This window comes from Lepisosteus platostomus, chromosome 7 (assembly GCF_059453375.1).
Source record: "Lepisosteus platostomus isolate fLepPlt1 chromosome 7, fLepPlt1.hap1, whole genome shotgun sequence".
NCBI lineage: Eukaryota > Metazoa > Chordata > Actinopteri > Semionotiformes > Lepisosteidae > Lepisosteus > Lepisosteus platostomus.
Genome location: NC_142617.1, coordinates 62,535,814 through 62,558,644, shown reverse-complemented (window position 1 = coordinate 62,558,644; position 22,831 = coordinate 62,535,814). Strand labels below are relative to the sequence as shown.

The 22,831-nt window shown below is 39.1% G+C and overlaps 1 protein-coding gene across 1 annotated transcript; it reads left to right on the top strand.

The window, feature by feature from the left end:
* The first annotated feature begins 4,757 nt into the window (after positions 1–4,757).
* On the top strand, positions 4,758–9,228 carry fbxl22 (F-box and leucine-rich repeat protein 22). The gene is made up of 2 exons (XM_088641650.1): positions 4,758–5,222; positions 8,509–9,228. The coding sequence occupies exons 1-2, from the start codon at positions 4,888–4,890 to the stop codon at positions 8,855–8,857; spliced, it is 684 nt and encodes a 227-aa protein (XP_088497776.1). The 5' UTR covers positions 4,758–4,887; the 3' UTR covers positions 8,858–9,228.
* The last annotated feature ends 13,603 nt before the right edge of the window (positions 9,229–22,831 follow it).

The following is a 22,831-nucleotide window of genomic DNA, read 5'->3' as shown; positions in this document are numbered from 1 at the left end:
CACAAAACATTTACACCGAGAGTTAAACCGGCAGGAACATTTGTTTCGCCAGCGTTACTTTTGTACCCACTGGTCAAATTGCAGCTGCATGCTTTTTCCATAGATACAGATCATTTTCGATTTGCATGTTCTTAATTTGTGCATTTATGTTTGTTCTCACTTTTAACACGCTTTGGCTTGGCATGCGACAGGCAACTTGCCAGAGCTTCCTAGACCACATCCAGAAAGCCACTTCTATGACTTGTGCACAGGGATGACTAGAATCACATGGTTGATGCACAGACAGGTGAGTGGTGTTTGTCTCTCTGTCCTTACAGCCACTGTTCACCTCAAGCATGCTAAGTAAATTAATAAAAATGTCATTGTCTTAGTCTGTACCTAACATTCATATAATCATCTAAAATTTCAAATTTAAATCTATGTATGTCGAGGACAATAAGATACTATGTGTATAAATCTTAAAAATGTAATTCAATGCAAATAATTTGTCAATAAAATTCTGCATTGTCGTTTTAAAAGGGAAAAACGATTGTAACCTTTGCATTCAAATGAATTAAAAATCTGCAATTCATAATCTGCTAAAGCTCTACATTTGGAAAAAATTTTTACTTATGCGACTTTAAAATTAATGTCATTTGGAAGGTTCACTGAAAGTGAAAGGACTGAAAATCGCTGCAAGGTTGATTCGTGTCTGTGGGTACATGACTCATCCATTTTCCACATAATTCACGACACACCCCTAACGGCTTCACTTGTTATATGAAATTGATCAAACTTAACGAATGTGTAGTTCACAAAGAGTTCAGAAATGACTATTAATACAGCTAAATATCTTACGTGAATTCATTTTCACATGGGAGCTTCACTGTAGTCCAGAACGCAGCTCTCCCTGTAAACGCATGCTTGTGGGGTTTTAATTTGTGTTTTTGTGTTAAGGAGCATCTTTTAGGAACATATCTGCCTCTTTAAGTTCAGAACTACCTGTACATGAGGCAAGATACAGTGCAAATGAGTGCCATTAAAGATCCACTTCCATTAAAAACAGAATTTTACTCCACGGTGATGCATAAATGCCAATTGTTAAGAACAGTGTGGTAGTGGATTCATCCATTTTTTTTTAGATAAACTGAAGAGGTTAAACAACGTTGCTAGCCAGACATACTGAGCCTTTTGAGGTCACTAATATGGAACTTCTATTGATAAACAATTGGCAGTAGATCCTTGCTCCCAGAACCAGAACAACCAGTGAGAACCTGTATTTCAGTGTTTGTTTGAGATGGCAATCTATTTTTAAAGCCACTTCGTTCCCATAAAAGAGATTCCTTATCACTGTCTGAGGAACCCACAGTTTCTGCTGTCCTCAAATCAAATGGGAATGATTTTAACAGTACCATCTGTCTGTCGTATCTACTGTGCTATAAATTAATAAATGAAGTGCCATCTGGTTAATCAGATTGTCACTTAATGAACATGTTCTCAAAACTTTCTTTTAAGACTTTGCATGGCTTAACCCTAAAAACAAACTCGGGCTATGAATTGTCTCGGTTGGTGTTCAGTTATTTTTCTATATCATGAAGAGCTAGCTGCTGAAAGAGTCCCATCCATCAGTTAATCCATTTTCTAACCACTTTATCCAATTCAGTGGCATGGGGGAAAAGTCCATCCAGGCAAGCAAGGGGCACAAGGCAGGCTGCACTTGGACAGGATTCCAGTCCATCAGAGGGTACACATAAACACACTCACACCAGGACCAATTTTTCCCAGAAGCCAATTAACCTACCAGTATGGACTTCAGAAGTCAGAGCACCTGGTGAAAACCCACACAAACACAGGGGAGAACATACAAACTCCATGCAGATGGCACCCCAGGAATTGAACCCCAGGGCACACGGGGGACGTGAAAAAAAATCAAAAAGTGTTAAAATCTCAATAAGCACCTTTTTACTGTTGTTTTTTTTTTATTGGTGGTCAAGCTGTCAATTGAATGGGGCATGCTTTGTGCCAAAATAATCAAAGCAATTATTTTTTATCTTTGCTAGTTAGGGTTGTTCAAAGAAGCCTCCTGTTATAGGAATTCTTCAGCTGGCACTTTAAGGGGTGGTAACACCCAAAAGGCAGAAGAGATTATGTCTGAAATCACTCCTGTATAGGATTGTGGGTAGGCCGTGTCTTATTGTCTTGAACAGATAGTTACAGGCTGTCTGCTTTCTTTTTCCAAGGCAAAGAAAATGTTATATATTTGTATAAAAATCTAATATAAGTAAGGCTTTATGATATTGTAACCCTTTAGAAGGGAGATTTCTATTTAATTTCTTTTTAAATTAATTACAGGCATAACAATGTCAAAATGTAAATGATTGATTATTTTATCTCAGCTGTCCTTCGGTTTCCTAATAATTCTGCTAAATATTTATTTGTAATCTGTTATGACAGAACATGTTACGTAAAAACGTGTTATTAACAGTTTAACTGCTTCCAGTTGGTCTGGACAGGAAAAAACACAAAACTAGAGTTTCAATAAATCTATTCTTCTGGCTTTGTGTTATATGTAACTTCTGAGAAATGATTTCTCTTGGTGGATGCTCCTTTAGCAGATACTTTAGAAGATAGTATTTCTTTGCTGAGCTATCTTCTTGACAATTCTTCTTGGTATGTTAATTTAACCTCCTGTGGAAGCACTTTCTTTCCCTATAATGGATACAAAGAGTGCTGCACGTGTTATTTTTTTACAGCACAACTGATTTTCTTTTATGTAACGCATGCAGTAATATGTAGATTTCTGGGATGAAAAAAAAAGAAGAGCTATACAAAATGTATAAAATTATATGTTAAAATATATTTTTGAGTAATTCTGGGATGTTAGCAACAGCTTTCATCCCTGTGAGCTAGATTTGAATAAATCTTGCTGTGCTTTTCGCTAAATGACAGAACTCCTCGCCCTGTCCTACAAATACGATTACCACCCACACGAAGCTCAGTAACCACCTCTGCCTGCAAAGTGCCAGCTGAAGCAGAACAGCACGTGTCAGCTTCTGCATTCTCTCTTCTAATGCAATAGCTACTATGTGGGTTAGAAAAACAGGTGAACAGCTGCTGGCGCTTGGTGAAGTCAATCCACAGGTGTCTGGCTATTTGACGGAAACACAGTCTCCATTTAAGGAGTTACGTTTTTTCTTTCTAGGCTAGGTCGCAGCTGTTTGGGATCTCAAGAACCGTTTGTATCTGGATTTCCAGTGCTACTTCAAATTCATTTCTGGTATCAAAGCCACAGCAGTGCTCCACTATGAGTCCCATTGAAATGTCAAAGCCCTCATGGTAAGCTGATCCTGTAAAATATTAGATGTCAACTCCTGACATGACTGGTTTCAAATGAAGAGCAAAACCATTTTCTTTTTGTTGAATTTGCCCGAGATTCAGGAAAACGGAGATGCGATCTTTTTTAAGTTTAAGAAATCATTCTGTTTTACAGTGTTGCTTGCCATAATCCCAGTCTACAGCACCTTACAGCACCTTTGGCAGTAGTATGGGAGCACACCTTCACCATTTGTGTCCACTGGCCTGAGGCAGAGCAGGTCATATTATCATATCAAAGGAATTCACTGATGCCGCGTGTCAGGGAAAAGAAAATGAATTATGTATGGCTTGAAATAAAGAATTCTCTTTTCACTTCAATGACAGATGCAGATACTATTCCTCAGCAGTAATCTTACCAGTTCTTTGCTTTGCAAGACCATTATAATTTTTTTTTCACTGTACGTAGCCTGTATACTGTACGTGGAAACATAGCACTGTAATGTTACAGCAGGCCAGCGCATGTGAGTCCTGTAATCAGCTTCTCTTCTTAAAATTAATACTGTAAATCATAAAGCCTAATGTTTCAATAAAGTGTGAATAAAGTTATTCCAATCACCGTTAATATTTTCAGTGAAGCTGAAATTATTATCATTTTAATGTGTTAGCTTCCCTGTAGAGATACATTGAATGGATGTGGAATGCACTAGCAAGCAAGCAGCAGGCTTTAGGTTTAGAAAAGAAGGCCTTTATAGTGGATTTGTGTGCCTGTGTGATTCTTCGGGAAACTATAGCAGTACAATGCAGAATTTGACAGTAAGCAAAAGTAATTTACTTCACCAATTCCAAACCTTAAAGCCACACATTTCTGTTCACCTTAATGTTTATTACAGTTAAATTCTGTGGTGGTGTCAGTACCATTCATTTTGATTCACCAAAGCTGGTGTGCATTAAAAATATAATTCCTATTCAAACATCTCCCGTGCCATTTCTAATTATTTCTTCGTAATCATTTTTGATTGCTGGACTGTGCCCTTTCTTTTGATTTAGTTTTCGCAGCAGAAATGGTGCTAAAGCCAGACTTCTTTCAGAGAATTGTGGCCACTTTCCAGAACACCTCTCAAATAGGAATAATTTGAGCTGCTGCCTTTCACATTTCTGCACAAATATTTTCCATCAGCTCAGAAACCCTCATGTCTGAACTCTTCGTAAGTCCAGAAACACAGAACGAGCCCTTGTGAACACAAGTGTGACCTGATGTTTCAGAACCTTCCGGAACTGCCAAGGGTCACATGAACTTTTGTCCTCAGCATCAATCTTCTGAACATCTGCTCGAACGCGCAGCTCTCTCAGATGGAGACTGAGCTCTCGGAAGGCAAGGCTGCCTGGCGTGGCTCACATTTCCATTTTTGACTGCAGCGCCAGTTGTTGTCCCGAAATAAACACCATTCCAAAGCCTTATATGTCCAACAGGTTCTGTGACTGATTGTGGAGGGAATCACGCATCTGAGCTGCACGACACAGCTCACAGACCCTGCTGTTGCACTGTAATAGCAAGCTGTCTGCCAAAGTCTAGGGGGTCTGCTTCCAATAGCAATGCACATAACAGAGCTAAACAGGGAGTGCCTTCTCCATTTATTCTCCTTCTTGGACAAGGAAAGCCGCAGAAGCCTTTCTCTGACCTGCCTCCTCCTCAGGGAAGTGTTCCTTGACGCGGCCCTCTGGCCTGTGCTAAGCTTTCACTCTCCCTGCGAGCTGAAGAGGGATAACTTTGTGCTCGGGTCGTCTCTGAGGTATCTCTCTGTCTGCTGGCATTCCAGCAGGGTCAAAGTGTGCAACATTGAGGACTGGATGAAAACCATGTTCCAGAAGGATATCTGCAGAAAGCACGAGACCCTCGTCAGCGATTTCTTATCCAAGGTTTGTAACAGGTGAGTGTTCCCCCCCCCCGTATTCTTATTGCTCCCTTGTTGGAGTGAGTTTTTTTCACATTTAGATGTTTTGCAGAGTGCAATCTTGACAGGGCATTGATTAACGTGTTCAGCTGCATTATTGCAAAATAGGAAACAAACGTGCGAGTCATCATTCTAAATAAAAAGTCACATCACACACAGGAAAAGTATTTCAAAATGTTTGCTTTCTTTTGCTTGAAAGTAGAACCCTGTGGAGCTGTGTTTGTAGATGTGCAATGTGTACTATTGTGTTCACTCAGGACAACAACACCCAAGGATTGAAAGCTTTGTGAATGCTTGGATTACTTGGTCAGACAAATGTGGCGTAACTAGTGGGGTTAATGGCCTCTTGACCACAGGATAAGGAGGTTTGAACCCCATTCAGACTAAGTGAAACCAGGGGCAGCTGGAAGGTGGTGTTGGGGAAGAGGAGGGATGCTGGAGACAAATGTGAAGGGAGGTGTCTGAGTTCAGTTTATGTAGCTCCTCTAGTTTGGTGATGACAGTGAAAAGGTGCAGCTGTGTGAGATGGACTTGTTGCTGTTATCCCTCCTGAACGTCACTTTATAACGTCCACTTCATGGGCAGAACACCAGGAAGCTTGTGTGGAATTCAAGAGTTTCAGCATCTACTTCGTTCTTTATTCCATTTCTCGGTTCTTCTTCAGCTGAAGCACAGATTGCTACAGTTCTGAAATGTAAAACGACCCTCAAAAGAAAACAAATCCAATGATAAAATCCACCAAATCAAAAGTCGCATATCCTGCATTGCTGGAATACCAGTTAGGCGGCGTTTGTACTAATTTAGACAGATGAAATGCTGTGTGTATATACTGTACAGAGTCGGAGAGTTTTGTAAACAGACACTAATGTTTGTGGTAGAAGACATTGAAAAGAAAGTGTAAAGACTTATTTTACATGGAAGTCTTGTATTTAACCATTATACTTGTCGATTGTCTACAATCACTTTAAAAGTTTGCCTTCCTGGAAGTAACCAAATGTAATTTGTAGAATATGACCACAGTGGTATTTTTGCCCTCGCTCTAGAAGAGGTTATTTAGTGTCAAGCAAGCAGCACCTGTCCTAGAATAACTACTGTATGAACTCTCCCACTCACCGCCAGTAGACACTTAAGTGATATGTCTGTCCTCACGTAACTGGGTGAAACATGAAATTACCGCCACTCCCTTTTCTACAGAGAACTGTAGTTTGTCTTTCTCCATTCCAGGAAAGGCCGTGCAGTTTTAAATATGATTTCAAGCTAAGTAGGTTGTCGTCTTTTTTCGGGGAGGATGGTTAAGGGTGTTAATTATTTTCAGTATAAACGTATCCACTTCATTGTTAAAATAAATGTGATCATATATCTTAATTTAAATTCGTTATTTTTAGCGCTTACATGAATGTATTTTTTTTAAATCTAAAGGCTGTTCCCTAAAATCGTTTTGAAAACGAAACGTTCATTTCTGTCATCACAGGTCAATGAATCTACAAGGCTGGGTTTGACATTCAGTACGGGTGCTAAGGTGATACCGTAAAGCAACATTAAGCGCTTTTTTCGTCTTAAAACACGTAACTTGAACCACATATTTTCCTGATCTGCATGGAAATCTAAAAGCTGCAGAGGGAAAGACGGGATGTTCAGAAATCTGTTAGGTTGGAATGGAGGCACATTACTGCAATATCCGGTGCACGCCAAAAATGTCAATCTTACTGGGAGGGATATCATTTTTGGGGGAAAAAAAACATAATTCACACATTATAGAAATCTGGAGGGTGTAATTAATCACTTCTGTATTACTGTTGGTTAAGCAAGACTTTCATGTTATGGGTAATGCATTGCTTTTTTTGTTTTATTTAATCGTTCCCATTGGACACCCTTGTGAATCTCAGGGGCACATTCTTCAGAATCTACACACTGCTGTAACATCCGTTTCTTCTAAAGACTGGTCTTACCCTCTTTCAGTGCAGTGAGTGAAAGGGGGATGTGTCAGCGGTAATGGGAGTTTAAAAGTGTCTGGCCTCTTTCCTTGTTCACTTCATGCACAGGAGGAGTACCATGGAGTCTGTTTAAAGAATGGATCCGATTCTACATTCTTACCACATTCCGCTCGAATATGTGCGAGTCGCATGTGGTAAAGTATTAAGATTACATAACCTTTTTATGTAATCCGAAGCAGTAAGGCTGAGTGACATTTTGTAGTTGCTGTTGTCAGCTGGGGTGTGTTAAACCTACACGGCCCTAGTACTGCTAGAAAAATGCCGCCACCAGGTAGCGGTATTGACATTTTGAGTTGAATGTTTAATAACCATAAAGGTGTACTTCCATTTAATAATAATAAGTTGGGTTGACGCTTTTTAACCAAGGTGACTTTCGTCTGCACTTGTTTATACAACAGGACTTTTTGTATGAGTAAACTAAATGAGGTAACTTACTTAAGGGTACATCAGGCGAAGCCTTACCTGTGACATGAAGCCGCACGCTTATAATTACACGTTTAGCGCCCTAAACACTACTCCGATATAATGGCGCTGTGGCACATACTTTTACTGCTTCACAAATTTACGTATGTTGTATATAGTCTATAACATGGACATCAAATAATGGAGAATTAAATTTAAAAATAAGTTCAGGACGAATAACAGCATCCAAGAATCCGATGCTTTGTGAATGTCTTGCGTATTGTAACGCATACGGCCGGCATCGCCCTTCCCTGTGAACAGCAGGGACCGCAGCCGGCGGGAGATTTCCCTTTGGCTCAAGAGGCTGGGTCACTGTTGAGTGACGCCGGAGGCCTGGGTTTGAGTCCCCAGCGGTGGACTTGAGGGTGCATACCCATGTGAACCTGAGAGTGTTACAGTATTTTTGGTGTGAGTCATCGTTTGATTATGGGCCAGCTCCCTGGCCATACAGTTGGTCGAGGAGGTTCAATCAAAGCGGAGCTGCCGAGGTGGAGGAGGAGGAATGCAGGAAAAGACATGCGAAAAAGAGGTGTGATATATACTTTATATAGCTAACGTCGGTGAACTCTATGATTTTGGACAGGTGGGTGAAATTGGCTTCTTGTATTGTTATCCCACCTGAACTTCGGTGAAGAACTTCCATCCCATTTCAGGTTTCAACAGAGCTGTCGCAAAGACATATCTGCGCGTTTGGGGTGTCTTGAATGCGCAGTTGTCCGTGCGACGTCGAAACAGCTGGCACGGTTTAATTTCAGCCGCGACGCAGATTGGTGTGTAGGCGTGACGCTGTGGACATGTTTCCTCAGGTGCCCCAATCTCCTGTCTTTGACGCTCTCCGGCTGTGGACATATCACTGACCGGGATGTCGCTCGCGTCCTGCAGAGCTGCGCAGGGCTGCGCTGCCTGCGACTGGAGAACTGCGTGCGGGTCACGGACGAGGCCCTGCGGGCCGTGGTCGCCTACGGACACAGTCTGCAAACCGTCCAGGTAGACTTTTGCCGCAACGTGACCCGTGCGGGACTGCAGCGGATACAAGACAGGCGCCCTTCCATCCATCTGAGTGCGGAGAGGAGTGCGGACATGATTCCCGACATCAAGCAGGAGGAAAAAGTACCGTTCGGACGAACGCTGCAAAAATTACTCCAGTATTCCTGAAACTAGTGTTTTGTTATTATGGATCCCAAAGGACAGCGATAAAATATTCTAAGCCTGTCTTTGGTCATTATGAATGTTCCTTTCTCTCACTCCCGAGGTATGGGCCTAAAGAGTAGTAGTTACTGTAATTAAGTGTCATTCAATTAAAGACAACACGTTTTTCTTGATTTCTAATCTCACATTCCTCTTTTGAATTTAAATGTTTTTTTTTATATTTAATTCTTTGAGTGTTGTGTCTTGCTCTTTCTAATGATATGATCTCAGGGAGGTTGTGTTATGAATTATGGCCCATACTAGTGTTTCACATTTCTGTTTGTGTCCGTGTTGTGTTGTCATTTATATGAATTTAAATTAAAAATCAGGACAATAAACTTTTGTTTCAGTGTTGTACATACAAAGGCAATAACAATAAAACCAAAGTGATTAATTATTCAAATATAGCAAAAATGTTTAAAACGGTGTTAAATCTTGTGTCCAGAACTCTACAGATAGACTTTTCACACCAGCACTTTGAAACACATCACTCCTATACTCAAGTCTTTACATCTGTTGCCTATTAAGTCATGTATTCAATATACTGTAATATTTTGTTACTGACTTTTAAGGCTTTGAAAATTCTGGCTCCATCATTACACTCTCATGGAACTCCCTTCCTCCGACTCCACCAGAGACAAATTCACTCCCTTCAAATCCCTGTGGGGTTGCTCTTCCTTCTATCTGTATGAACCCGTATTTTCTTGTTGAATGTTTTTCTTTTAATTGTATTTTCTTGTCCTTTCTTGATCACTATATACACCTTGAGTTTGGAAAGGCGCTTCATAAAAGGTTGTTATTATTATTATTATTATTATTATTATTATTATTATTATTGAGGAAAAAACTGAGCTGTCGTACGGCGATAATATCAAGCCATAATACCTGTCTGAGCTTTATGCTGTTTTCAACGCATTGTTTTTTGCGAAATAGCCTGCAAGCACAATTTACGTGGTACATCATCCGGGGAATAAGGACGACCGTTCTCGTCATCACAAGATGGTGGACGATGTGACCTGAAAGTGTTCCGAGAAGATGTCACCGAGAATCCTCTACGCAACCATGTGGCAACTGTTCACTTTGACTTTACAGACTTTAAATGACGTCATGCACCCGGATTACATAATCCTGTTCTGTTCGGTCCTGTCGCGGCGGTAGTAGTTGCGTGTGTCTTATCACTTGCACTGCTGTTTATCTCTGGAGAGAGGAATTAGGTGCTGTTCTCCTACAGGCTTTACGGTAAGCAATGACCCAATGTCAGTCAGCAAACAGGGTTTCCCTGAGGACGTGCTGGCTCTATGCCAGAGTTGTGAATAGAAACACTTTATGTAAGAGAGCGCTGGGAATATGGAAATAGGCTGGAGAGGAGCTGTGCAGTCCATGTGACTATTCTATATTTGCTGTTTTGCACTAGGCGGCTCACGCAAAGTGAACGGATTTGCTGGAGGCTTCTGTTGGTCGTGTACAACAACAACAAAAAAAAAGAACAGTGGTACAAAAACGCTGTACCACGAGTTACAAGGGAAGCAGGACTACGCGTCTCCCTGTTTGGCTTTGTTCAGCGTCGGCGTCAAAAGTCACATGTTTAGATCAGAATTGTATCTTTAAAGTAGGGTGCCACGTGTAGGGGGATTGCTGTTTCAGTATCATGCCATGTTTTCTCGATATAATAACTCCTCTTCTTACGTACTGTGCTATTGTATTGAATCTGTACCGCAATTTAAAGAGAAAGGGGGCAAACCCAACTTGTTTGGGACATTTCGCAAATGAATAAAGAATCTATTATTGGGACACTTAGCTTTTATTTAATGACCTCTTTACCGTACGTCAACACTTACCGTCAATGTTAGCACATCGCATTGTTAATTTACATATGGCATGCCACAGTTGTTCCGTTTTATGTGTATTTTTTTCGGTTTATTAATTTACAAGTTTCAACTTGCATAGTGCAATTATATCTCTGCAAAATAAGTGGAGTAAGGTACGTGTACCATGTAATGGCTGCGATAATGAAGTCAGAATTTTTAGATGTTGCTGACTTTTGAGTTGACCGTATGCTATAAGAGTACAGGAGGCTGGCGTGAATCCCCAAAGTTCAGAAAATAAAAAAATAGTCTATGGATGTATAACTCAATTAATGATTCACCAAATGATTGAGATGCTAGATTCTGTACAAGCTTCAACATTCCAACGATAAAAATAAGAACATTTTTGGCAAATTTCTGAAGTGAACACAGCTTTATAATATTTATGTTATATGGTGAAAATGTGAGGTTAATACTTGACAAAACAGACTGAAGCAATAAGGGATTCGTTTAAGAGATCTTAATGAAATATGCGCTATATACCCAGTCTGGGTGTAACCCACTGATATTAGAATGTTTACAGCATCACATACCCTCTTATTTGGATCATATTTTGATTTTAGTTTGACAGAATCTCAGTATGCCAAGTGGATGAATGTTCTTGGAGGATTCAGCCTTAAACAGAGACCTCTATCAGTATATGAAGGCTGTACTTACTCAGGGGGATTTCTGTTGAACATCATGTGAAATCGATTCCATGTCAGGAGTATCTTGTTAAAACTGAGAATTGCAAAGAGTTTAATATGCATTGCTTCTTAATTTAAAGTGGCATTGTAGTTTTAGTGTGATGTACACCTAAGATTATTCCATTCAAATAATACATTTTCTCCATTTAAGTGACCTAATTCTCACTTAAATGGTGTTTCGAGTTTCTATAAGGGCTTCACATTAAACATAATAGCAGTGACATCAGTAAAACTCTCATGCCTGTTGGACAAACCAAATCTAAAATGTTAAGCATCACATAAATCATAATATAGTTGCTCTTTGGCATTCTATTGATGAAGCTTTTTTTGTATCTACTGAATGATGTTTATTATCCTTTGTAATTTTCAGACAAATTTCTGGACAGTAAGAAGATTGTTTTTAGTTCAAGTTTTTTTGTATATATATTTAATTTTAAGTGATTGAAGATTGTAACCATTTTTGTTTCTTAAAAGATTTTTCTTTTAATACTGTACAACAAGAAGTGAGTCCTGCAGTACTTAAGTGTTATGTAGTTTCTCACTAAATACAAAAGACATGTGCACTTCTCTGTTTAAAGAGTTAACTATGAATCTCAGGGGAAGTGTGAAGGTTAAACTAGTTCAAGGCTTTCCCCTTACTACTCAATGATAAAATACATGAACTCATTTCTTTTTAAATCTCTCCATTCATTTGCGGTTTTATGCCTTCCACAACTGCCCTGAACTCATTGCCTGGATTCCAGTCTCTGTGCGTTTCCCTCTTCTCCCAGGCCTATCTCACATTCCTTTCACTTCTTCTTACCTGCTCCTCCTTTCTTCCATCACTCCCACACCTGAATGAAGGCGCACAGCCAGACTTTCTATTTACTTTTCAGAGTGGAATTAAACTCTGCTCGTTCCAGGACGTATACATTTTTTAAAGCCAAAGGAGATCTCCCTAGCTAATGTCTAATAATATAGAAGTACAATTTTTTTTGTGTTTCCCCTAATGTGTAGAATTTGCACACACTTTCAGCCTGTAGATTCATTTGGAATAATTTCCTACACCATCTAAGTATCATTCGTCCTAAACAAGCAGTGTAAACATAGTGAATACGGAAAAATAATTTTGTCATTTTGGAATTCCAAGCTCTAAGCCAGTTCTCTGATCTAGAAATTTCATCTGAATACAGAAGGTCATATTGCACACGAGTGTTGCACCATCTGCAGGTAAAATATGTGACTGTAATTACTCGGTAGATAAAAAAGAAACAGCCGTAGAGGAACATGCCATCACATCTTTAAAACCTGCTTGTGATCCTGAGATATATGAGGTTCAAGTTCTCTTACTAGCTGAGAAAAAATTACTCTTGAGTAACTATTGCTATTTATAGCTGAGAAATATTTACTTTTGAGTAACTATTACTATTCCTATAGCTAAATAACGTATTGATAAACTCAAGGTGGGTATTTATTTTTGCAGGAGTTTCTTTTTCTTTTCAGTTACCAAGAAAGGATGGCTGTATTTCAGGCCAGAGCAATAACAAGGGTTTGTAGCTTCAGGGCACGCAGAGAGAAGAAATAATTGACACTTCTGAGAAGACCTGTATTTCTAATTGCGAGAGGACCTTTGGAGTAAAAACGGCACTGATTCTGATTTTGATTAAACATTACAAGCAAGATTTTAATTAATTCTGTTTTTGTTTTTGTTTGAATCCATAAGACCTGTAAGGGAGCCCAGGGGTGATAGAAAGCCAAACAACAGAGGAGGTTGCATTAATTGCTTGAACAACTTTCATTAGATGTAACACACCTGTTTTTAAGACCTGTCTTGGTAGTTTGGGCCAGTTGTATTTCTTTTCATAACATTATAGCATGTCTTTCAAGGGAATAGCGCGCCTGGGAATAGTCTTTTATTATGTAATATCTTGGGTTGCATGCACAGACAGGAAACTGCACAGTTAATAATGCAACACGCAATACTAAGAACGTGAGAACAGATGAAAGTTTATGAACGCAAGAGAGGGTTTCTTGGCAAGCCACAGGCACAAGGCAGGGTATACCCTGGACAGGTTGCCAGTCCATTACAGGACACACAGTACCACGCACACACTCACACCAAGGCAAATATCCCCAGAGGCCAATTAATCTACCAGCTTGTCTTTGGACTGTGGGAGGAAACCCATGAGAACACGAGGAGAACATATAGTCTCCACACAGACAGTACCCCAGGTCCAGAATTGACCCGGTGGACCCCAGTGCTGCAAGGCAGCAGTACTCATCAATGCCACATTGTCACCCTTGTGTAAACGTGAAGATTTCCAATTTCTGATCATGCATAAGCCATCCATCTTGGATTATATGAAAATCTGACATTGTACGGGACATATGAATAAAAACTCCTTTTGTGCCATACCACTAAAAGGTCAGCCCTGCACTGTGCAACATTCCTAACTTCATAAATATTTAGCAAATATGAAATCTTTTAAGGCTCCATACGGGGAGCACTGAAGAAGGAGGCTTTGACAGCTTTCTTCTTTCGGCCAGGCCCCCCCACACGCATGCTGTCCATGTGTGTGTGTGGGCTCCCTGGTGGCTGGTGTCGAGACTGGATAGTGACACTGCTAGGAGCGAAGGCCTGTGTGGGCACATTAAGCAGGAGGGGGAGACGAGGGGGAGGGGAGGACTCTTGTGTCGAAAGAGACAGGTTTTATATTAACTGAGAGCAGAAAAACCGCAAGGCCTTTGCATATTATGAACAATTAACTACAGATCCAATCGACAGCTTGGGATTTTAGCTGCTGGCAAAAATTGGTTGCCCTTTTCTTTCAGTTCATTTATTCATGAATTCATGTCTTGAATACAAAGAATCCCTTTCAAGCAGTATTCTTGTTGAAGTTTGTAATGTGTTGAAATCAAAAGCAGGGATAAATCTGGTATAGGTTCTTGTGAGGACATTTTACTTTATGTATCTATACATAGATTTTAAAAGAGTACTGGTTTAGGATTTCATTGTTCAATTGTTACAATATAAATCAAGTCACAATTGACTCTTTTAAATAGTTTCCCCAAGCTGAGTGATTAGAGATTTCAAAACACAACAAAAACCTGTCTACAATTGTTTGAAATACTAATCCCTGAAATCCTACACACCTGAGTTTTGGGTTATTTTATATTTCCTTAGGAAAGCTTTACATTGATTACTGCCAAGTTAATTTTCTACACAAGTACACTGTTCACATTTCCTTGTTTGGAATGCCTTGGCACATAAATTCACATTAAACTGTTTACTTATACAAGTTTAATCAATCATTGAGGCACAGCTCTTATTAATGGACCTTACGTAGCCAGCAAGGCAATGAAAATTCAATCGGATTAACACAACTTCATCTTCTCTGTGTGGTAGCATCGCAAATAAACCCATTTATGAGGCCAGGGCTGCATATCAAGACATCACTAATGCTATTCCGTCTTTGGATGTGAGTTATGTTATGAATTTTAAGAGCTATGTCCTTATATCGGGGCATACTGTATTCTCCATCTAAAACTAGACATTGCAGTGTTTTATTGAAAAAGGTTTTGTTGTGAATAGATTCCTTGATTCAAGGGTACTCAATGTGTACTTTTACATCTTTTGTAAATGGGTTCAATGCACTACATCCCTGCAGGAATGATGAATTAACAAAGCAGTTCTTAGGCCCTCTTCACTGTAAAAGGCACACTTGAGTCACTTTCTGGGGCTCCATTTTCATATTCTACTGTTTCATTTGTAAATCAAATTTTAATAAACTATGCAAAACCATAAACAGACAAACATTATCTTCTTATCAGAAACACACACATATTTCCTACCAAAACCACTGAGTGCTTTACATCCAGAGTATCTCAGTAGGCCAGTGAAAACGTACCCCTCAGACAAAACATTCAACACAGTTGCTTAAGAACAGTTGAGTAGTGCAGGCCTTCCTAATTATATGAGGCTACAAAACCTTCAGGGTCCCTGTATCCCAAAAATCCTTCTGGTTGTCACTAACAACCTGTGGTGGTTTGTTGTATTTTACAAAAGACCCTGTCTGGCAGGTACCTGTACATGCAGATGTTGAATTAAAACTCTGAGTGTGGGGAATGCTTCATTATTAAGGAGAAAAGAATCAAGATAACAGCTTTCTTCACCTCAGACCGGGCCTCCTCTGTATTGGTTTTACAAGTTCTGACAGCTCAGTGTTCACTCAGGCTATACAAACATGCCCTGCTCTACTTACTAGTAAGAACAATACCAGAATGAATCTTCTAGGAACAGATTCTAGTTTCCATTTTGACAGCACTGCTTGTCACTTCAAAGTCAGTGTAGACCAGTCAAAAGATGGAAAAACTCCTGGCCACATCTGTACAATTTTGCATTTGTAACCCTCCTGTTTTCTGTGAATTTGGTGACATAGTGTTTGCACACAAAATCGTCCTTCTAAAAAACTAAACAGCATAAACTGGTGTTTTGTGTGTGCTGGTTCTTGACTCTACTGATACAGATACTGACACTGTACACAAGTCAACTACATGGCTTCCAAGGAAGTACCTTCCAACTTACTTTAACAGCGTAAGTGAACTGTGAGCAAACTAAGGGGAGACTAGAATGATACATTCCAAGCCTGAAGTTCATTGGCCAGTTTTGGAAGAAGAGCAGATAGTGGAATAAGACACGTTTCATCAAACAGTTGATGACCCAATGTGGGCATAGAACTTGTTGCTTCAACATGTGAGGTGAGCATCTGAGGAAGGTGAGGTGAAACCTGCTGTTTCAGAACAATTGGTAAAGTGATTCGTATGAGAGCTGTACATCTGACATCTTGGTAGCAAGTTTAGAATATCTACCAAATCTGGAGTTAATTGAACAAACAATATTTGTATACAAGCAGACTGTGGTATGGGATATAAGAAAACAAAATGGTGGTCAGGTAGCTGCCATACTGCCATAACTCATATACTGTACATGAGTTATACAGGATCTGCTTTTCACCGTATTGTATTGTCACGTGAATAATACCTACTGTATGACGTTTGGAGTTACTTGGCCACATGTTTTTTGAAGAAGAATACATAATGTTATGGGTGGCATTTCACCAAGCTTCTAAGTCCCAATATGGGCACATTCTCTGCATATCCCTGCAACCTGTGCTGGAAAAAAGTTTTATCATGATGAAACCTGCCAGGTTTAAGGTTAATCAGTGCCATGGTTCCTAAGAGTCATTGAGATTGCATTTTGTGAACAAAATGGCATGTACTTGTAGGAACCCCCGTTTGTCATGAATAGTGTTAACTATATGGTCAGTAGAATGATCCTGAACACGTTTGGAGCTAGCTGGCCTAAAAGACACTCTTCCATTCCATTTCCCCCAAATAAATCCATTGTGTATTTATAGCTGGACACAGGAGTCTGTTTTTTCACTTGTATGAAAGCATTCCATATACCTGGAATATTAATTAGCCATTTAAAATGTCCTGAATATCGCTGAGATAGTTATCATCCAGTGTGTCGTGGATATTGGTCAGCTAGTTGCTCATTGGCTTATTCCCACTCAGAAACTTTGGATGATGTACAATAAAATGTGTGCTGTGAGAGCACACAACCTCGGCACATACCTGTGCAATTCTGTGCAGAGGACGTTACACATGGCTGACTAGAAGATGAGATAATAAAGACAGCAGTACAATGCAGGGGTTCACATCTGCAGTGATGGAAAAGCCTGTCTGTGCCCTGAAACTGTAAATATAAAGCTCAGCTGTGGCTCCCTGTCTTCCAAATACAGTTACCAATAGTGAATGTTCACAGCATCCACCACCATGTTGCCAAAGGTCATCACGTGCGGCTCACAGCTGCAAGAGACACAGCTTTCACCTCCTTTCTTTTTCATCTCATTCACATATGTTTCTTGGTTGTCCTGGGGGTGGGGTTCGGTGCAGGAATCATGTAGAGTATATAAAGAGTAAATAAGGGACTGCACAAGGCATTTAAAAATGTTGGAGAAATTAAACATAAGTATAGTACATAAAGTATTAATAAAGTGATGTTAATGTCATAATACCCAAACTCCAGTTGAGATTAATTGGACATTATTAAAAAAAACCACAGTATGAACCATAGTCTTAACCCTCACTGTAGGTTAGACGTACAGTATGTAATAATTTTATGGGAACATAACATCATTTCTAAAACGTTAATAGATGGTTATAATGGAGCCCTAAACTAAAATATGCCCAGGAGCACTTTTGATACTGAGAAAGAAGATGCCTGAATCAAACACAAAATGCAATATTTGTATCTTTATTAGGTCCAGGTATTTACCTTAACTGATTTATAGAAATAAAATTCATTAGGTGGACCATACACACAGGAGCGGGTTTTCTTAATACAAGCTCTAGTGTATTCAAATTGTTGTAATTAAAGTTTTCTGGAACAGATGCTTATAGAATTTTAGGATATTATTTGGTTTTATCTCTTGTGTTGTTATAATGCTCAGTACAAATTTCCCCTAAAACAGAAGGGGGCCGATGAATACTTGTCATACGTTGATGTCTGTGTGAGACTGAACTAACAGTACGACCCAAATGAACAATGTCTCAACGGTGCATTGTGCCGCATCCTGTCATTCTAAGAGGGAACTGAACAAAAGGGGAAATGGAGCAGGACGGTTTTTACTAAATTTATTTGCAGTGCGAGTTCTCCCACCTGTGGCATCGTGAAGTAGCCTAGCGACATTTGTTCTAATCCAGGTCATTATGACAAGATTCCCACCTTTATCTCAAACCCAGGTGAGTTGTCTCCCACTGGAGACACGAGTTAGGTTTGTGATCATGATGGATTAATGTCTTCCATTCTACCAGATATCTAAATAAATCTACTGCTGTGCAGCCTTGGCAGTAAAAAGCTACTGACTTTATGGGTGGTATTACAATATAATTAGGCTCTTTTATTTTGTGCCAGTAATAATAAAGACAAAGCAATACTGAAACAAGACTGTCAGTTTTGTAAACTCCTCTATTAAGCCTTGCTTTATTGTTATTGCATTTCTGTTTTTAGCGGTTCTATCCTCTAAAGCTGGCTGTGTTTATGCTATCTCTAATTAATAGACTCAAACAATACCCACAGGATTCCTAACAGCTATTCCTGTCTTTCACCTGCTCAGGTATGACTTTATGACTGTCTCCAGGTGTGAAACCAGCCTTTAATAATTTAGTAAAGCAGTTCTTTGATGTTTGTAGCTCTTAAAGTGCAACTGCTTCTTTTCATGTATACTGAGTTTACTGGGCTTAGCCACCTGTTTTAAGTTTTACATTCTAGTGGTAAATTGTTTTTAGTTCAAGAGTGTGATGTGAATCATTGGTACGCAAGTACAAAGCAAATGAATAGAACTTCATGGAAATAGATAAACCGTTAGAATCCTTTAACTATTAAAGACTCCACCTCTATCTGTCTGGCATAATTCTCATTTGTATTAACACATGTAATACTTTTAAAGCAAAGCTATGGGTAAAATATAAAATAAAAACATGAGAAAATACAAAGTAAATTTTGCTTTTATTTACAGTTAATAAATCACTATATGTAAGAACATTTGAAAGAGGAAGACCACATGATAAATTCTGTTCATTTGCTGGCAAGTAGCTACCTCACCTGAGTGTCTCTGCCAGTCTTTTCATTACGGATCTCATAGTGTATGCTTTGCCTTAATAGTTTGTTCCAGATCCCCACAACCCTTTTTTGGGGATGTGCCTGCTATATAACATATAGAAAAGTATTTTTTCAAGAAAATCAAATTATATACTTGTTTTGATTTGAGCCCGTATTTCAAACTTACAGGACTTTGGTAGAACATCATAACGGAAGCAGATTCTTTTAAGAGTTTGGGTGAATCATATGATTTTTCTGTATTGCAAAAATGTATAACAATAGAATTTCCTGTGCAAGTGGTTGTGTGGTGAAGTGTGTTTCCTTTCCTTTGAATACAATCCCAACCAGAGACCATAACCTTAAAATACAATCATGTGCTTATGATCCTGAAATATGTCACCTGGAAGTGGAAGTGTGCAGTATTTATTTTATTTTTCATTCTTTTGGCAAAGATGCACCTTTGCTACCCACTTTACAAAGACTGATGCTTTTCTTTTCTCTGCGATTAGAATATCATGCGGGACCGGGTTGATGAAAGAGACATAACTTGCCCTTTTAGGAAATGAAATATTGCTTACTTCCAGGACCTCTATAAGGTGATGACTAAAATGACATAAAGGCAACAAATGCTAGACACTACAGACTGGTGACTCACTGGCTGAGTCACTGGCATCACTAAACAAATAATGGATTACAAGCTCCAGTATGGTTGAGACTGCATTCAAAATCAGCTATTATTTTTAACCCCAAATTATGGTTTGAAAATTATATAACATGTATAATTGTTAGCAAGATGGTGATGTTTTCAAGCAGCAACTAGATAAGCCCTCTCTTCATTTACTCATTAACAGCAGTGTATGTCTGTGTCATTTCACTTGTGGATTTTGGTCTTTCAAGTTTGGGAGACTGTGGTCCAAGACAGATTAATTAGATCTGGAGACACCTTGGGGTTTCAGCTACAAGCCACTGATTTTCAAGCAATGCAATTACATACGATATTCGGCTCCTACCTGACTAATCTGAAATTTAATCCTCTTGTGAAAACCTTTGTAGAGGGAAGCAATCGGAAGAATCTTTGATTGTTGTTAATAACTGCTTTTTTGATGTCTACTAGCAATTGAGGTCAATTCCTTGCCTAAATTCAGAGATTTTGTTTTCTGTATAATTTAAATACATAGCATATTAGAAATAGCATTTTGTAAAAGTATAATGTGATTTTTCTTTAATGTTTCTCCCCTTAATCGCATTATTTTTCTTGTTGGATTTTAGTTTGTTCATTTTTATTTTTTGATTTTCAGAAAGTGGTCCCATTCTGCTTTTTCTACCATATTTTGCGATCCATGGTCTGGTATTTCAGTCTGGCCATCTCTACAGCACACAATCTTCAGACGTGTGTTTTGAAACTGACCTTGACCTGTATAAACAGATATAGGTAGGAGAGTGAACATTATACAATTCCAAGTCTGAAGGAGAATAATAAATTCTATATACTGTATGTCTGTGATTTCGCGTCATTTTTTAAATTTAGTTCTGAAATGATCATTTTTGTCCGCAGGCACATCAAACATTTTCTGTAAAAGCACACAGCTGTCACTCCCTTAGCTGACTGAGAAATGGCTTTATTTGTGGAGCTGGTTCTCTGTATCTGTCCGCCACAACATCCATCACAGGAAGCCTTTGGAGCACTGGGTTACTGACTGCATGCAACTGAGACTCGGAGAACGTAATTGGAGCAGAGAACAAATAAAAAACTGGACAGTCCTGATAGAGTAATTCATTTTCCCTGATCTGGTCTAGATCCCGCCCGGTATTCCTTTTGGCAAGGGTGAAATCAATGTCTGCTCAATTTAGGACTTAAACCACCAGAGACATTGACGTCGGGTACTTATATCACGGCGACAGTATCATTTACACAGCTATTACCAGGCTGTTAATCAGCCTCGCAACATTTCAGAGCTGTGGTTTTCTCGGTTTGCTCTTTTCCCACCCGGCTGGGGTTTTAGCCTGGTTGATCGACACTCGCTAACCCCACCACTCACCACTTTGGATTTCATTGAAAGCACGTCTTTTTCTTCTAACTGAGGCGCAGATCCATCACAGTGATATGGCAGCCATTATGTGCCAGCAGCCCCACTATAGTGCAGATCACGAAGAGAAGTCCCCCTTCGCCACAGAGGTTCAGTATCTCTGAGTAGTTCTGGGGGCAAAAAGAAAACTATAAATCAACTAGAGAATTTACAGTCCATACTTTCAAATTAAGTAATAATAACAACAAATTAATAATAACTGAAAAGAGCTGAAACTACAGCACAGTTTAACAGTGGTGCACTCATAGATTCAGCACAAAGCAAAATCCACCTACTGACCAAACTCTGGGGCTTAATTCCCGACAGGTGTCAATGTTTTAAGTTGCAAGATACATTTTTTCCTTTTGTAAAATGTAAAGAAAGCAATTTAAAACTGCTTTTTTAACAGGTACAATGGGTCAAAACATGACTGCTGAACATTTTTAAAACATGCATTAATTTACACAGCTCAGCTGAATGTGTGAACATCTTTCAAGGAATCTTGAATGTGTGTATTTTGAGCAACACCAATGTGAAAAGTTATTCATTGGCAAACGCTAATCACAGTGAAGACGAGTAATGAGAGAGGAGAAAAGACTTCTTCTAGCATGAAACCAACTTCCAGAGAGAAGCTCAACTTGCATTTAAACACCCATTAAGAGCAAGACTGTTACTCCCACACTTCATTCAGTCATTTCTTGTAAACTGTTCCAGAAGAGACTGTTGCTGCACAAGTCTGAGAGAAACGTCTCTGCCCACTTAACCTCGCAACTGGTCAGCAGAAGTGTTCAATGTCATGTAGAGAAAGCAGAATCCACACTGGCATACTTAAAAATACAAAGAGACATCTTATACTGGATTGATTACTAAGGGACTGTTGCTTTTCAAATGAAGAATTACATTTCTGCAGTCAGCTCCTCTATTTAGGTCAAGTTTTATTTTGGTGGTTTTCTGATGGAAATAGGCCATATGCAAAACAGTGTTTTATGCAAAGAATTTTTAATACCACGACCAAAGTGGTAATATCCATATACAAATCAATTTTACATAGCAAGCCTTATACCTGATATCTTGTGAGCTGAAGTCTTGACTAGTTCCATTTAAGAAATCCTAGTACAATACTACAGGGGTTATAGTGACCTCTGACTGGAAGAATCTGAATGGATTAAATAATGTATTTAACAATCTAAATTACAGATCCAGATTTCTTGCTTTCTTCGTCAAAGACAAGATCTTCTATAGTACATAACACAATAAATTTAATTTGTATTCTTTTTGACAGGAGATGTCTTGCTGCGATTGTCCTATATCATACCCCAACAAGGAGATCAACACACCTTCATCATCACCATCACGATCCACAGCCCAAGATATGCTGTTATATAGTAATAAGTATGTTTGCACCAAGCCCAGAGAAACAACACTTCCAAGTACATGGACAGCACAAGGCTAGCATGAACATAGGTGCGAAAATTAACTTTACAGAAACTGAAGTAAAACTTTTCCAAAGGTTTTGTGGGAGACCTTCGTCCAGCAGCTCAATAAAGGTTCATGATGACAATATATAAGAAAAGGCTTTTATGAGTGCAAAACCTAAATGCTCAAAAAAAGTAAATTATGGATGGAAGAAACATTATTTTATGTCTGTAATGATATGGACAGAGCAGATGAATGCAGAC